The sequence below is a fragment of the Tinamus guttatus genome, unplaced genomic scaffold, assembly GCF_059628265.1.
Source record: "Tinamus guttatus ecotype Peru unplaced genomic scaffold, ASM5962826v1 Tinamus_guttatus_pri_ptg000171l, whole genome shotgun sequence".
Taxonomy (NCBI): domain Eukaryota; kingdom Metazoa; phylum Chordata; class Aves; order Tinamiformes; family Tinamidae; genus Tinamus; species Tinamus guttatus.
The window spans coordinates 757,958-773,734 of NW_028288705.1; the positions used below are offsets into that span (position 1 = coordinate 757,958).

The 15,777-nt window shown below is 39.7% G+C and overlaps 1 protein-coding gene across 1 annotated transcript in view; it reads left to right on the plus strand.

Moving 5' to 3' along the window:
* Window positions 1-15,777, plus strand: part of PTPRR (protein tyrosine phosphatase receptor type R) — a 136,473-nt gene that overhangs the window by 56,589 nt on the left and 64,107 nt on the right. Inside the window, exons 3-4 of the mRNA XM_088522954.1 lie at window positions 9,065-9,178; window positions 14,302-14,457. Of these exons, the coding sequence (XP_088379080.1) occupies window positions 9,065-9,178; window positions 14,302-14,457 (270 nt within the window). The remainder of the gene's footprint in view (window positions 1-9,064; window positions 9,179-14,301; window positions 14,458-15,777) is intronic.

Genomic DNA, 15,777 nt, shown 5'->3' on the forward strand with positions numbered 1-15,777 from the left:
ATCAATGATATCCATGCATTAGGAATCTGTGTTTACCAAAAAATAAGTGGCCCTGCCACTTTGTTAACAAATACCTTGTGGAAGAATGGTGTAGCATCCATGAAATGACGTGATGGTTGATGACAAAACTTGAACTCTTCAGAAGAAAATACAGAAATTCTTTTTTTTTTCCATTCTGAACATTTTTTAAGGTTGGCTACGATAGCTTTGTTACCTGCTTTTAAAAACAGATGCAGTTTGTTATTCTGATGGTAAGAATAAAAGAGAGAGCTTAAAGGTCCATAAAGACCTTTTAAAGCAGTAATATTGCCTAATATAAGGCAGCACAATTTCTTTGTCTTTAATCTGACAAGTGGAATCTAAAGAAAAGTCCCCCAAATTAGATTGAAAGCCATTTTCTACAGCTTATTCCCTAATGATTCAGTCAGGAAAAAAAAAAAAAGTTTCATATTAAGGCATTTGGGGCAGTTTTATCTGTCAGGTTTCCAAAGTCATAAACACAAATCATCAATAACTGTTTTTAAATACTATATTGTTACAAACATTAACAAAAAAGTCTTCTTAAATCTTTGAAAGTTTGATGTTAGTGTTTTCCTTTGGTATATAATTTTCAGCACTAGACACCAGAGAAAATCTTTTTTCAAGCTGTTCAGGAGAAAGGGAATTTGTACCTCATAACTGGTGGAACATGATGCATTCTGTATTAGCAGTTTCAAGAGTTTAAAGATAATGAGACAATTGCCAGAATCATGAGATTTTCTTTTCATTTTCTCCCCAATCCCTGAGCCCTTAGAGTTCACATATGATCACAGAATGGTTGAGGTTGGAAGGGGCCTCTGGAGATCATCAAGTCCAGCTGCTATGCTCAAGCAGAGTCACCTAGAGCACTTTGCTCAGGATCACATCCAAGCAGTTTGGGAATATATCTCCAGAGAAGGAGCCTGCACAACATCTCTGGGCAGCCTCTTCCATCACCTTTTCCTCAAATTCGGGTGGAGCTTCCTGTGTTTCAGTTCATGCCCATTGCCTCTTCTTCTGTTGTGACCATCACTGAGAAGAGTCTGGCCCTATCCTCTTTACACCCTCCCTTTAAATATCTTTATACATTGATCAGACCGCCTCTCGGTATTCTATTCCTCAGGCTAAACGGGCCCAGCTCTCTCAGCCTTTGCTCATAAGAGAGATACCCCAGGCCCCTCATCATCTCCATAGCCTCACATTGAACTCTCTCCAGTAGCTCCATGTCCCTCTTGTGCTGGGGAGCCCAGCACTGCACACAACACTCCAGATGTGGCCTCGCCACGGCTGAGCAGAGGGGCAGGATCCCCTCCCTTGACCTGCTAGCTCTTCCTAATGCACCCCAGGAGACCATTGGCCTTTGTGGCCACAAGGGCACATGGCTGGCTCATGGTCACTTTCTTGTTCACCAGGACTCCCAGCTCCTCCAAGGCAGGTCAGCCTTCCAGCAGATCAATCCCCATGGGGTTAATGTTGGTGCCTGGGGTTACTCCTCCCTAGGTGCAGGACCCTGCACTTGCCTTTGTTGAACTTCATGCGGTTCCTCTCTGCCCAACTTTCAAGCCTGTCTCAGTCTCTGAACTAAGAGGCTGAAAGCAGATCAAGACCCAAACCAATTTTGTCACACTAAAAAGGCCTTGTTTTTAGGTAATTGTTTTCTGAAAATAGGATCCTAGTCTGAGCCAAAGAATCACTTTTTTTCTTTGAAATGCTTGGTAATGGTGAACAAGGAATCCAGATTGTTCTGGGACACCCCATTGGGAATCACACTGGAGCAGGCTTTCCTATAAACATCTTGTTTCCAGTCGAGCCAAAAGTACTTCAGGAATGACTCCCTTTTTTTTCTGATGTGTTTCAAATGTTCTTCATATGTTCAGGGCAGCAGAGGAATATGATTAACTGAAAAAAAAGGGAAAGTGTTTGCCTCACTACAACAATCCCATTGGGAATGTTCAGGCAGATTTGCTCATCTTAAACTGCCAGTAAAAATTATCTCTGAAAATAAATACACAAGGAAGCTAAAAAGTGAGTGGTGCTGAAGCCTCACTTTGATTTTCTAGGCAGAGAGAAAGGATACTAAGGAGAGTAAACCAGTGGGAGTTTTGTGGTCACATAAATTCTTGAAAGATTTAGAAGTTGCTATATTGACTTAAGTTTCTTGTTTTGTTCTTCATTTGTATGCAAAGTTCAAAAAGTCATTTTGCCACAATCCAATTATGAAATTCAAGAGATAAAAGGAAAAGTTTGGGTTTATTTTTTTAGTCTGACCTTTTTCTGGGAGAAACTTGATGTATGAGGACCATTTTATAAAACAATAGCAAGAATTTAATTTTCAGTATCTGAGAATTCTTTGAAACATGTAAAACTAGCTGGAATGAAGGTTTAATAAAAGGAGCAAAGAGGAACAATACTGATCCTCTTGGCATTGTAAGCTTTAGGTAGGCTCTACCTAGAGATTGAACAAATGAACAGAAAAAAAGTATTTTATAAAGCACTGTGCTGAGGGGGCTCAGATGGGTCTGTTTACTCTGAGGACTGCAGCTGGCTTTGGGATGATGAAATGAGATGTGACTGGTACAATCATGCTGTGCTCAGAAGTAATGCTGGGCATAATAGCACCACGCATTTCTTTTGTAATGGAAAGATTAAAAAATACATATTGAATAAGGGCAGTTAGGACAACTTTATGGAGCTCATTATAACATGCCTCTCAAATAACAAAGAGGTTGAAATAATGTTCAGCTGAGCTTTTCCTGCCCTCTTGAAGTTTCCGTCTCTCTGCGTATTCCCTAGCAGTTTTCCATCCTCTTGTCATTTTCAGCTTTCTAACACAGTGTCAAGGTAAATGGAAGGGAGGAGGGCAGAGGAGAGGTGAAAGAAGGAAGGAAAGAGTGAAGAAAACTTTTGAGTTTTGGAATGTACTTCTACTGATAGTTTAAGAAAGCTGAAATAACTTGTTATGAAATAAATCCCACTTCTTGAAGAAATGCAGCACCAGATAAAACAGAGGCAAGAACTAACTCTTGGAGGCAAATTTAAAGACATTTCTGAAAGCAATTGGAAAGTTCCACCCTATATCTGTCCTCTGTCTTCTTACCACAATATATAAAATATTTATTCTCACAGAGCTCCTGTGAGGCAGCCAGATACTTTTCTCCTCATTTTATAGATGTAGAACTGCCTGTGAGATAGATCAACTGAGGTATTTTTGGTAAGGCTAGAGGAACCGTATAATTTAGTAATCAATACCAGTAATCAATGTGCAAATCCTTTTATCACTAGGTATGCAAGTTCCACCACATGGTGAAGCAAGAAGTTTTCTTTGTCTCAAAGAAGCACTCAGAAATCAGCCATTCAATCCATCAGAATCACTGCAGCCTCCTGCAACCATCCTTCCCTCTTCCAAAGGCCTCCCACAGAACAGAGAGAGAGACAGTTGCTGGGACTGGTATTATTTAATGACGAGGCTACTTTAAACTGTCATATGGACCGTAGACAACCTTTCCCTTCTTTCCCTCAGCAGTGAGAAGCATGCAAACCACTGAGCATTTAGGATACATGATTCTGCTAAACTACATCAGATGTTTACAGGAATGGCCCACATGACTCAGAAGTCATGAATGCAATAATCTGCCTTCTGAGATTCCTTTTAGAAGAAAGATAGAAGACTATTCTGTTTTCACATATGATTTATGTTTTCACATAAGATCTGATCAGTAAATCCACATTATCTTGTGGCATAATGATATCACATAACACCGAAATAGCTGGCCTTTTATCCTTGTTAGGAGACAACAAGCCCAAAGATTAATGCAGAACATAGGAATGATAGAAATGAAAGCATGCCTCCTGAAGAGAGGCGTTAGCAAACCTTATCCTTAATAGGCTGAATGCATTTTCCTATGCTTTAATCATCCATGAAGGTCATGGAGTCTTTCTATAGCTGTCTGACTCACTGCCCAAGTGCATGTAAAATCTCAGTGAAAGAATCTTGGACAAAAGCCAGACGTTGCAGATGGAGCCTTTCTCACTCTTGCTTTGGTGCTTCCTACAGAAGTGGTCAAATCCGCTCCAAATCAAACACTCTGATTTGAGAAATTTGTTCTTCTTCCTGTGAGAAGAACTGTAAACTGCTCATGCAGCTGAAACAAACCAGTTTAGTCATATTAACCACCCACTCACCACTCAGAACAACTTACCAGTCTGGGCTGTGGGTGCCAGCGGAGTACGGGAGTACCCTGTCCTCACTGCAGCAGCTTCTTTGCATTGAAGCCTCTTTGTCCTCTTTTGTCCTCTTTGTGATGTGGTAGTCTCCAGAAAAGTCCCTAATTGACATTTACAGATGTAAACAGGAATTGGGTCCTGTTTAAAAAATACTGCTGTAGAGGTAGAGGGAGACACAGGGAGGAGGGAAGGCTGCCTTGGACAGTGGCTTGTTTTTGGGACACGCACCCTCAGGGGCTTGGCTTGGCAATGTGCTTTCTTCAGATTGCACAGTGTTGGCCTCCATGAGAAGCTGAGAACACAGCGGCCCCCATGCAATTCACGACCTTCATGAGATACTAACGCTTGCAGTGACACATGATACGCAAAATATTAGAAAAGCCAAAATGTTCTGTGACTGTGTATTGGGCCAGCCGAAGGGGTAAACCTGGCAGCCGGTGCAGTTGCAAGCACAGATCAGTGAACAGCAACAAGAAGGCAAATCTAACGTGTTTAGAGCTGTAAAAGTCAAAACTGTATTTTATTTCTATAATGTATTAACAGTTTTTATTTTAAACTTCTTCATCCTGACTCTTTTTCTTCCTAAATATTCAGCTTGGAATGGTTGGAGGTTTGAACTGAAGAAAGCACCTATGGTTGTGAAGTTGGATGAAGTTTAGAGGGGAGGAACCAGTGTATTGAAAAAGGGTGGCGTCCTTGAGTATCATTGCAGAAAGGACATAGCTAGTGAGAAGATAAATAATATGAGAGAGGCATCTCTGAATTCTGCTTGAGAAACAAACTTGACATGGCAAATTGTAATAGTAAATAAAAATGTTATTCCAGAAACTGGGTTATCAGATGGTCCTTTAACTGATTTATAAGACAGTCCTTTCTATGCCTTTATATTTATTTATTTATTCACACAAAAGTCTTAGTCCCATGACTGATCTCAGTCACAAATGCTCTTAGATGGTTTTCTGTGCTGGGTTTTCTGTTCCGGTACTCTGTCTTCTCAAGTATTCCACTACAGGCAAAAAGCTTCCCCTCCAACTACCTGTTTTGCTCGAGTCAGATAACCCTAGAAACAGTCACTACAGTTGCGATATCCGTATCAGTAATTGCTCAGGGAAATGAGTCCTGCAGTTTGTTTGCCTCTAGGCTCAACAAGTCACTATTGCCAAGAGATGTAGCAGATTCTAAATTGTAAACTCCTTGAGGAGTAGTTTACAATATATGATAAACACTGCAGATCAGCAAAGGGTAAATAATTAGTGCTTTCTACCACAGGATGCTTCAGCCCTCTCTTTTCCAAAGCAAAAGGAGCAACAAGAGTAACACAGTAAGAAATAACTTATTTATCTATGCTAACGCTTTTAAAAATTTAATTCTGTGGTTTTACTTTACAGTTTATTTTCACTTTTTATTGCAAGTGGAGTTATTACACACTGTAATGATTCTTTCTGTGATTTCAAATAGCCAGACAGGTTTGTTTTTCCGGAGCGATTCCCTTAATGACAGTTTGCATTGTCTGTCTAATGTGCATGCTGCCTTTGTAATTCATCTGTTATCATCTTTCAATTCTAATCTCTAGTGTTTGTGGACTACACAATACAACACAGTATCCAGATATACCATCAGAATAGCACAATAATATTAAAATGCTAATATTTTAATAATATTCTACTGATAGGAATATTTAAGGCTTTTTCCCTTTTAATCTTCCCTCATTTTTTTCTTTTTTTCGCCTTCTTTTTCTGACTAAATTTCCTAACATAAATTACAGTTGCGAGGAAGTTGCAGGAAGACTGCTTTGTACCATACCCGAAGCTCTGACAAAACTCTAGTCACCTTCAGGAGAGCAGTAGTCAGAATTGAGAATCTAATGCCCAGAATGCTGCCTTCATTGCAGATGCTGACAGTGTCAGCACGAGTAATGGTATAAGAATGCTCGTGTGACTGGGGAGACCCATTGTGGGAAAGAACTTGGAAAGGGAATATATTCTTACTCAGGTCCTGTTGTTTTCCATAAGCATCTAAAGTTGGCCAAAGGATGCAGAACTTGATGTGACTGCAGTCTGTTCCACTCCTGCTCTATGTTTTTATAATTCCAGTGCAAACAGAAGGGTAATAAAGGGTACAGAACAGGTTTGTGAGGTGCTATTCACTCTAAGACAGGCTTGCAAGGAGTCCCATCAATCAAATTATTCTCCACTGATCAAATTAGAAATCTCATTCCTAAAGTGACAGATCATGGCTCACTAGCTTTCTGTCTGACAAGAGCAGATATACTCTCTTGTGCTATCTGATGTAGAAAAAAAGTGATCTAGTTTATACTTACTTCATTTTTGCTATAATTGTCAAGGAAAAAAGCTTTGCACTTACATTAGCAATTGAGAAGCAAAATCCTTCACTGGATGGCTATGCAAGGTTCTTATAAAAAAAAAAAAACAAAGTTACCTGCTTCTCCCCAGATATTTCTTGCTTTTTTTGGATGAGTAGTCACAAAAAGTCACTCTTGGAGGGACCCTGAGGTGAGGCCTAAAGTCTTGTGCTCCTTACTGCGGAACTAGCTTCCCACAGAACCATTAAGCACAATATAGATGCAGCTGTTACATATTACATATGAATAATACATATTCATTACATTACATTATGTATGAACTGTTACATATATACTATGATCTATTTAGCCTTTTATAACTACTTGTTACAGGACCAAATTCAGACCCACAAGAAGGGAATGTAACTCTCTTGAAGATAATGGAGTTTCAGTGTATTTTAATGCCCCTCAATATGATGAACCACAATTCTAGTCTCCTGTGCTGGAGAGTAAATCTATAAGAATTTATTCTGTGGGCAGTACATCCTTATAGCCTGCAAAGATCTTCCGTTTCATCTGAAGGTGGATATTCTTAGACTCTCAGGTGAAACAAAATGTAACCATCTGTCTAAGTTTTTCCCTGCTGTGTATTTATCAATGAGCTCTTAACATACTATTTAACAACCTATTAATATGATCTGATCCCTGTGTATTTTGACTTTATGCCTATGCAATGTTTATTAAATTACAGTTGTTATCAACATCCCCATAACTGAAACCCATTTACCTGGACAAATATTTTCTCGCTCTTTATGTCAGCCTAATAGATAACTAGGGACCCTCACAGTAGCCTTCCTGTTTCAGCAACATGATCTTCAGGTCACGCTGTCAGCTTTCAGTGTAGCGGCAGCTCCACAGCTCCAAAACGACGTTCATCTGTTGGAGCACTCAGGTACACTGAAGGAGTAAGCACAAGCCAGTCTGTGTATGGGAGGAATAAGGCTCCAGTTCGGATCTGGTAGAGGTGTCCGTCTTCACTCGCGAGCCGTTTCTGTTTTGGTGATGAAGCTGAAGCAGTTTTGTGATCATTCAAGATGTCTGTCTAATTCAAAGGGGTTGATGAAAAGCAAGCAAGGGAAGATTCTACATTTTGGAAATTTAATGGTAGAAAGAAAGATTTAAATTGAAGAATCCTATAATACTTTCAGATTAATTAAAGCTCAACTGTAGGCTAAGAGCAGATGTTAGTTGATGCATCACAACCTGACAATCCCCATTAGTGTAAAATAAGGGGGGATAAAGAAAAAAAGAAAAAAAAATTCAGTATTGGCAAAAATATCAAAATGACAATGAAAGATGAAAGCAAATCTTATATGGTTTTGCATCATAATATTTGCTACTTATCAATAAGGAACAAATGAGTCAAAATGTTTAATGCTGTTTTGCTTTGGGAAAAAAAATATATTTCTTTCTAGACCATAACTATATTCACAGTGTGATGTCTGACCCACTGATATTTAATTCTCTTTATATAGCTCTGCTCAGGAAGGAAAAGCCCTTGCTCAGTTCTACAGATTAGCAAGCTGACTTTCACTATAACTTTAAATAGAAAGTTTAAATTCTGAAGTAGAAAACCCTTTTCAGTTCAGGCAGAACTTAATAAGTTCCTAAGTCAGTCCCCTGCCAGGAGGACTAGAACCATTCCATATACTCCTGTTCCCTCCATTTTCCACTATATATTATCCACAAAGGGGATACAGAAGCAAAGAAAATAAGGCACCTAAGGTGCTAGGAAGTAGTGTCCACCAGGCTCCATGCACAGAGATATTCTGGATTTTCTTGGAAACAAATTTGAACTTTTATATTCTTTCGAGGATGAAATTTAATCAACTTCACAGAAAGAATTTGAAGTCTAAGAATTTAAATTTCACTATGAATCTGTTATGGAAAAAGAAAATACTTCAGTAATGTGGTGGCTTATGGTGAGAATTAACAGCCTTCTCTGACTGAAATAAGGAAATTTTAGGAATTTCAAGAACATAGAATGTATTCAGAATATTTCTTTCTTATCTCAATATTTATCTCAATACACCCATTAAAATAAAAATATATAGTTTCACTATGTTTGAGCATTTTTAACATACAGGCAGTAACACTAAGAAAAAGCTTGAAAGGAAATCATGGTGCAAATTCAGCACCTTATTCTTTAAAAGTGAATTGCTGTTTAATGCTTGACCTTTTTTTTTAGGTAATACTTGTGTTATCTTGAACACCATAATTTCAATAAGGAATTTATCCAAAACTTCTGGAATTTATTTTGTATGTGTCTGAGGAAAGGTCATACTGTTAAGGATCAGTACTTAGCTTGCTTAATTTTTTTCTTTTGACTTGTTCTTTATTGCAAGTAGGTTGCACAGATTGTCATTCTGGGAAAAAAATAATGAGAGTCACAGATGCCAGTCATCCTGAGAACTGAATGTGTTCAGCAAGGAGCTCCTTTGAACTGGTTTTGTTTTTCAGACACTGCAAATGGATGTAAACAAGCTGAATATCACATTGCTTCGGATGTTTCGCCAAGGAGTGGCTGCGGCGTTGGGACTGTTACCTCAGCAAGTTCACATCAACAGGCTCATTGTAAGTACCAATGGGCTGCGTGTAACAGAAATGACAGAAAAATATTTCCCCACCACTCCTGCAAAAAGAAATATAGATCTCCATTAACACTGATATAAAAGTTCTTTTGAAATGAAACTATTCTTAGTTACAGTGTAGAGAAAATATAGTCAGATAAATCTCCTCTTCCATGCCTTGTTCATAAGCAGTTTGCCTATTGCTAGAATAAGTTCAATTGTTTTCATTCCTGGGTAGTTTTGCATCACAGCCATTAAGAGACATTTATTCGTGCTTTTTTTATCAGTAGTTTGCATTTTGCTCAAAAAATACACATGACTGCGATTCTAAGGCACCTTCACAATTTGCCCTCAGACTCTCCATTACTAAATTGACTTCCAACAACACAACATTAATATTCATGTTTTGCTATTTTGTCATTAACAGCCTGTGCTCAGAAGTTTATCTTGTAGAATAAGGTATCATATTAGCTAAAGTTGATGACAAATTTGCTCCCAACAAGGAAGATTTTTTAAAAATAATTTTCACTGTATTTTTTGTGTATTTTTGTGTATTGTTAAGAGCATACGGCGTGAACACTGTTGTGTTTTTTGACAATTTTGCATTGAAACAAAGAAACAAAAAAAGAAATATCATGTGTTTGTTGGTAGTGTTCAATTCATGTTGCACAGGGAAGAGTTATTTATTTTATTCTACATGTGGGTTGAATATTAGCGAAGAAAACTGACAGATTCAGCCTAAAAGTATTTCCTACCTTGATAGCTTGTTAGGGCTCTATACATCAAAAAGAATTTTAAAACTCCTTCAAATATTTCCTTGTGAGGAAACATCACAGAAACATCACACAAGATATATAGAAAAAAAAGATCAATAGGTTTGCAATGCAGCCCCTTTCTTGTTCACTGGAGATGTCACTCATTCATGACAAGTGATGCTGAATTTCCTTTGTCCTCTACATGAACCAATATGAAAGACTGAAAGACATACTCAGACAAAAGCACAATTATGTGAGAAATATTGTAGAATTGAGGGGGGCATATTTTAACGTAGCAAATAAATTAATATCTTTTTTATTATACTCCATGAAAATTATGTTATTACAAAAAAGGAACACACTCTTCATTTTCCTACTGGATCTATAGCTTTTCAGTTTCTTCTTTCATCTGTGATCTAAGGTTAATGTTATATTACACCTAATTAATTAATTGCAGAGTCACAGAATGATTAAGGTTTGCAGGGACCTCTGGAGATCATATAGTCCAATGCCACTGCTCAAGGGGGCATTTTGCACAGGATCACATCGAGGCAGGTTGGGAATATCTCCAGAGAAGGAGGCTCTGCAACGTCTTTGCGCAGCCTCTTCCAGTGTTCCATCACCTTTATAGTAAAAGAAATTTTTCCTCAAATTCAGGTGGAACTTCCTGTGTTTCAGTTTGTGCCCATTGCCTTTTCTCCTGTTGCTGACCATCACTGAGAAGAGTCCATCCTCTTGACACTCTCTCTTAAGGTATTTTTATACATTGATAATATCCCCTCTCAGTATTCTCTTCCTTAGGCTAAACAGACCCAGCTCTCAGCCTTTCTTCATAAGAAAGATACTCCAGGCTCTAGTCATTGTCATAGCCCTATGCTGGACTCTCTCCAGTAGCTCCATGTCCAGCACTGGACACAGCACTCCAGATGTGGCCTCACCAGGGCTGAGCAGAGGAAGAGGATCCCCTCCTTCAACCTGCTGGCAATGCTCTTCCTAATGCACCCCAGGATACCACTGACCTTTTTGGCCATGAGGGCACATTGCTGGCTCATGGTTGACTTATTGCCCCCAGGACTCCCAGATCCTTCTCTGCAGACCTACTTACCAGCAAATCAGTCCTAGACTGTACTGGTGCCTGGGGTTACTCCTCCCTAGTTGCAGGACCCTGCACTTGCCTTTGTTGAACTTCATGAGGTTCCTCTCTTCCTCTCTGCCCAACTCTCCAGCCTGTCATTGTCTCTCTGCATGGCAGCACAGCCCGCTGGTGGGCAGACACTCCTCCTCCAGATCACTGATGAATAAGTAGAACAACACTGTACTCTGCACTGACCCCAAGGGGCACTGCTAGGTACAGGCCTCCAGCTAGACTCTGCACCACTGATCATAACCCTCTGAGCTCTGCCATTCAGACAGTTCTCTGTCCACCTCCCTGTCTACTTATCTAACCCACACCTCCACAGCTTCCCTATGAGGATGCTATGGGAGAGAAAGGGAGAGAAGGCTTTGCTGAAGTCAAGGTAGACAACATCTCCTCATCTACCAAGCCAGTCATTCCATCACTGAAGTCTATCAGATGATTGGCTAAGCATGATTTCCCCTTGGTGAACCCATACTGACTACTCCTGATCACCTTCCTTTCCTCCACATGCTTAGAGATGACATCCAGGATGAGTTGCTCCATCACCTTTTCAGGGATGGAAGTGAGGCTTACTAACCTATAGTTTCCTGGGTCCTCTTGTCCTTTTTACAGACTGCAGTAACACTGGCTTTCTTACAGCCCTCAGGCACCTCTCCTATTCTCCATTACCTTTCAAAGATGACTGTGAGTTGTCTAACAATAACGTCTCCCTCCTCCCTCAGCACTGGCAGGAGCATCCCATTGATTTGTGGGTGTCAAGTTTACCTAAATGATCTCTAACCCAAGCCTCCTTGACCAAGGGACAGTCTGTCTTTCTCCAGACTTTCCCTCTTGTCTCCAGGATCTGGGTTTCTTGAGAGCAGACCTTGTCGTAAAGACTGAAGAAAAGAAGATATTCAGTAATGCTGCCTTCTCTGTGTGTCCTTTGTCACCAGGCACTCACCCCATTCAGCAGCAGGCCCACATTTTCCCTAGTCTTCCTTTTGCTGCTGGTGTATTTGAAGAAGCCTTTCTTGTTGACTTGACATCCCTTGCCAGATTTAGTTTCAAATGAGTCCTGGCCTACCTCATTGCATTCCTTCATACTCTGGCAACATTCCTGTATTCCTCCCAAGTGGCCTGTTCCTTTTCCCATGTTCTGTATACTTCCTTCTTCTGTTTGAGTTTTGCCAGGAGCTCTTTGCTCTTCCATGCAGGTCTCCTGCCCCCTTGCCTGACTTCTTATTCATAGGAATGCACTGATCTTGAGCCTGGAGTAAGTGACCCTTGCATATTAACCACCCTTCTTGGACTCCCTGCTTCCTTCTCACCCATGGGATTCCTCCAAGTGGATCTCTGAAGAGATTAAAGTTCATTCTCCTGAAGTCCAGGTTTGTGATCATACGTATCACCCTCCTTACTCCCTACAGAATCTTGAACTCCACCATCTCATGATCACTGAAGCCAAGGCTACCCCCAACCTCCACATCTCTAGCAGTCACCAGTCCTTCTTTGTTTGTTAGTGAAAGGTTCTCTCCTTGCTGGCTCCTCCACCACCTGCATCAAAAAATTATCAATGCTCTGCCCTTTAATCCTCACCCATAAGTTCTCAACTCACTCTTCAACCACTGCTAGGCAGAGCTCAATACATTCCAGTTCCTCTCTCACATAGAGCAACTCCATCACCTCACCTTCCTGGCCTGACTTTCCTGAAAAGCACATAGCCATCCATAACAGCATTCTAGGCTGCTGTGAGTTACTGTGTCTTCTAATGAAGCAAAGAGAGACACAGTAGGATGTGTTTATCCCATTTGGTCTAAAAGTGGCACACAGAAAGACAAAAAAAGAGTTAAAAATATGGCTCAGGAAACCTTATTTCCACATCACACCCTTCTGAAGTGAAACAGTTCCTCTCATGAAGAGTGCTGGCACACAAGTAAGGCACGTAAAAATTCATCTCACCCCACTTTTTGCCTGGTCCAAGATCACATCTAGGCTCCCTCTAAAAGAAGTAAAAAAACTTCAATAATAAAGCTTCAAATCAGCTTCTTCAGCATGACAAGAAAACTCTGTCCATCAGCTGACACTCTATGAGTGTAATCTCTTTTCACTTCTAACAACTCTGCTGATCTAAGAAGCCCTAATGAAAAATTCCCAGTCCCACTGGTAGGCAATATCCTTATCAATCCTAGCAAGCAAAGGGGCCAGTGGGACATGTGAGAGAAGAGAGGGCAGATTTATGATAAACATGTTTGAAAGTGTTCCTGTCTATGTATCTCTACTTTTAATGACATAACAGCATGTTTTGTAAATAGTGAAAGATATCGTTTCTTTCACTCAAATAAAAAGGAGGATGCACACTAATGGGAAGCGGGAGGGCAGGGTGGGAAATCAGGATTATCCCTATTTGAACTGATTTCTCCCTTCCCGTAAGAACAAACAACAAATAACCAGGCCAGTGAGGTTCTTGCCTGTGGAATCATCAGGGAGCAGTGCAGGTTTAACTCTGTTCCTACCTTGCTTGTTGAGGGCACAGACTCTCCATCACAGTCACAGACAGGTTACAGACATAAATTAACCTAGGTCCACACACCCTACAGAGACACCAGCACTGCATTACAGGAGCATGGAGCATTACAGGCTGGTCTCTCTGCTAGATAGAGAAATGCTGTTCTAGTTTATCATGGCTTACTCACCAAAAATAAACAAAACTTTTCTGGTCCTTTCATTTCATTGTGCCGTCTTAAGCAGTTACCCTGCAGAGCACTAAAAAGGCATTATACTTTGTGGTATTGGGTATCTGCAGTGTGTTGACAGAGGATTAGAAAGCAGTTCTTTCTAAATAGCATTATACTAAGCATTCCTGTTTAAGCACAAGTGTCTAAAAAAGGGTTGTGCTTCAGCTTAGATCAGAAGAACTATCTGTTAAAATCCCTCCTGGATCATCCTGTGGGCTCCCTTCACAATGTTACTGCTATCTATCTTGTTAATGGTACTACACTGGGAAGAGGGAATACTGTTAACAGTGAATGAGACAAAGTATATGTGTACACCTGTGGTATTTGCTTTTTCTTTCATGGTCATCTAGAATTAAAAAAAAACAGGGAATAAGATATGCTGTCTTCACAGAGAAAGTTGCAGCCTTTCTATTTATTTCTTGGTCTCATTCCTGGAAATATGGTTATAGTCTATAAATAGCACAGATTATCTAGTTTAAAACCCATCTTGTGATTCTGTAATATTTTATTTTTCTAGGGGAAGAAGAACTGTGTGGAACTGTTTGTGTCCCCAGTGAACAGAAAGCCAGGTATTTCTGATGCACTCCCATCTGAAGAAGTGCTACGTTCACTGAACATCAACATTTTGCACCAGAGTTTATCACAGTTTGGAATAACGGAGGTCTCCCCTGAGGTAGGTTACCACTTTTCTAACCCGTAGTTTGTTACAGACTGGCAGTTCTTATAGATGTGGTAGTTCTCAGGCTAAGGTTCCCAAGAATGTGGAGGGAAATGTATAAGCTAAGAAGATAGCATTACTGCTATAAGGCAATTATACTACTAATCTTGTTAAATTACATTAATAATGCTTCATTAGGCTGTTTAAACTTTAAGATCCAGGTCCTTTCACACAGCTCAGCTTCCACTGAAAGCGGGGTTTTAATCATAAGCGTGCACCAGTTGCCTAAAAGGGTGCGTGGGCCAAACAACTTTTGGTCTTTTTGTTTTTTGCGTGGGCTGACAGGTAAAAGAGCTTTAGTAAAGAGAAAAACAGAATGAAGACTTTGAGAGTGAGCATCTCTACCTAGTTACCTGGATAACAGATCTGATACGATTTCAGAAAATTGAATTTGTACATTTTATCCATGCTTCTTTCAGGTGTCAAGAGAAGTGAGAAATTTTGGTTTTCTTTTGTATACCTACCCCAAAAAACATAAGTAAAGCATAAGTAGAACTTGAAATGTTATTCATATGACCACTTCTCTTTTGAAAGCAAATCTGTTTCAAAGCAGAAACTGAACTGCTCTCTCCACAGTGTTCCAGACATTGACAGTGAGGTGTACATTTAATTCTGGACTGACTTAGGCATAACAAAATAAGCTTTCCTTTAGGAAATGAAGTAACAGAGCTCATGTACATGGCAAATCTAGACACATTACAGTGCATTTTATTTGGCACATTAGGAGCCCTTAGCTGCATATTAAGTCCTTCAGATTCGGTGTGCAATCAGAGTAATTTCAAATATCATCAAGAATGAGTGTTTTTCATGGAAGCTCCCATTTTACAGAAGATATGTTTATTTGTCAAAAATAAAAGTTGAGGAAAATAAAGACAGGTTATAATAAGTTGTGATTCCTCTTACAGGCAGGAGGAATGCTTTTTTAGATGAAAACCTATGTTCAAGCCATCGCTGAGTTAGTATTGGCTGCTAGCAGTTTATACAGCTAAGACCTGATTCTGCAAAAATTATGCAATGTCTTCTCTTTGGACCCTAATAAATTATTTGTCTGAGTAAGCTTGCATAGTAAACAGCAACACATAACCTTTACTTACTACCAATTATTTACTCTTCACCCAGCTTGCCCAAAGAAAAAATCCTGCTGAACAAAGTAATGGCAAACATCAAGATGCAAACCTTTGAAAAGAGGAATAATTACAGCTGCAGAAAGGCATAGCTTTGACATGTAACTTTACCAGTTTTGTGCGTTCCTTAGCTACTAATTCTAATTAATTC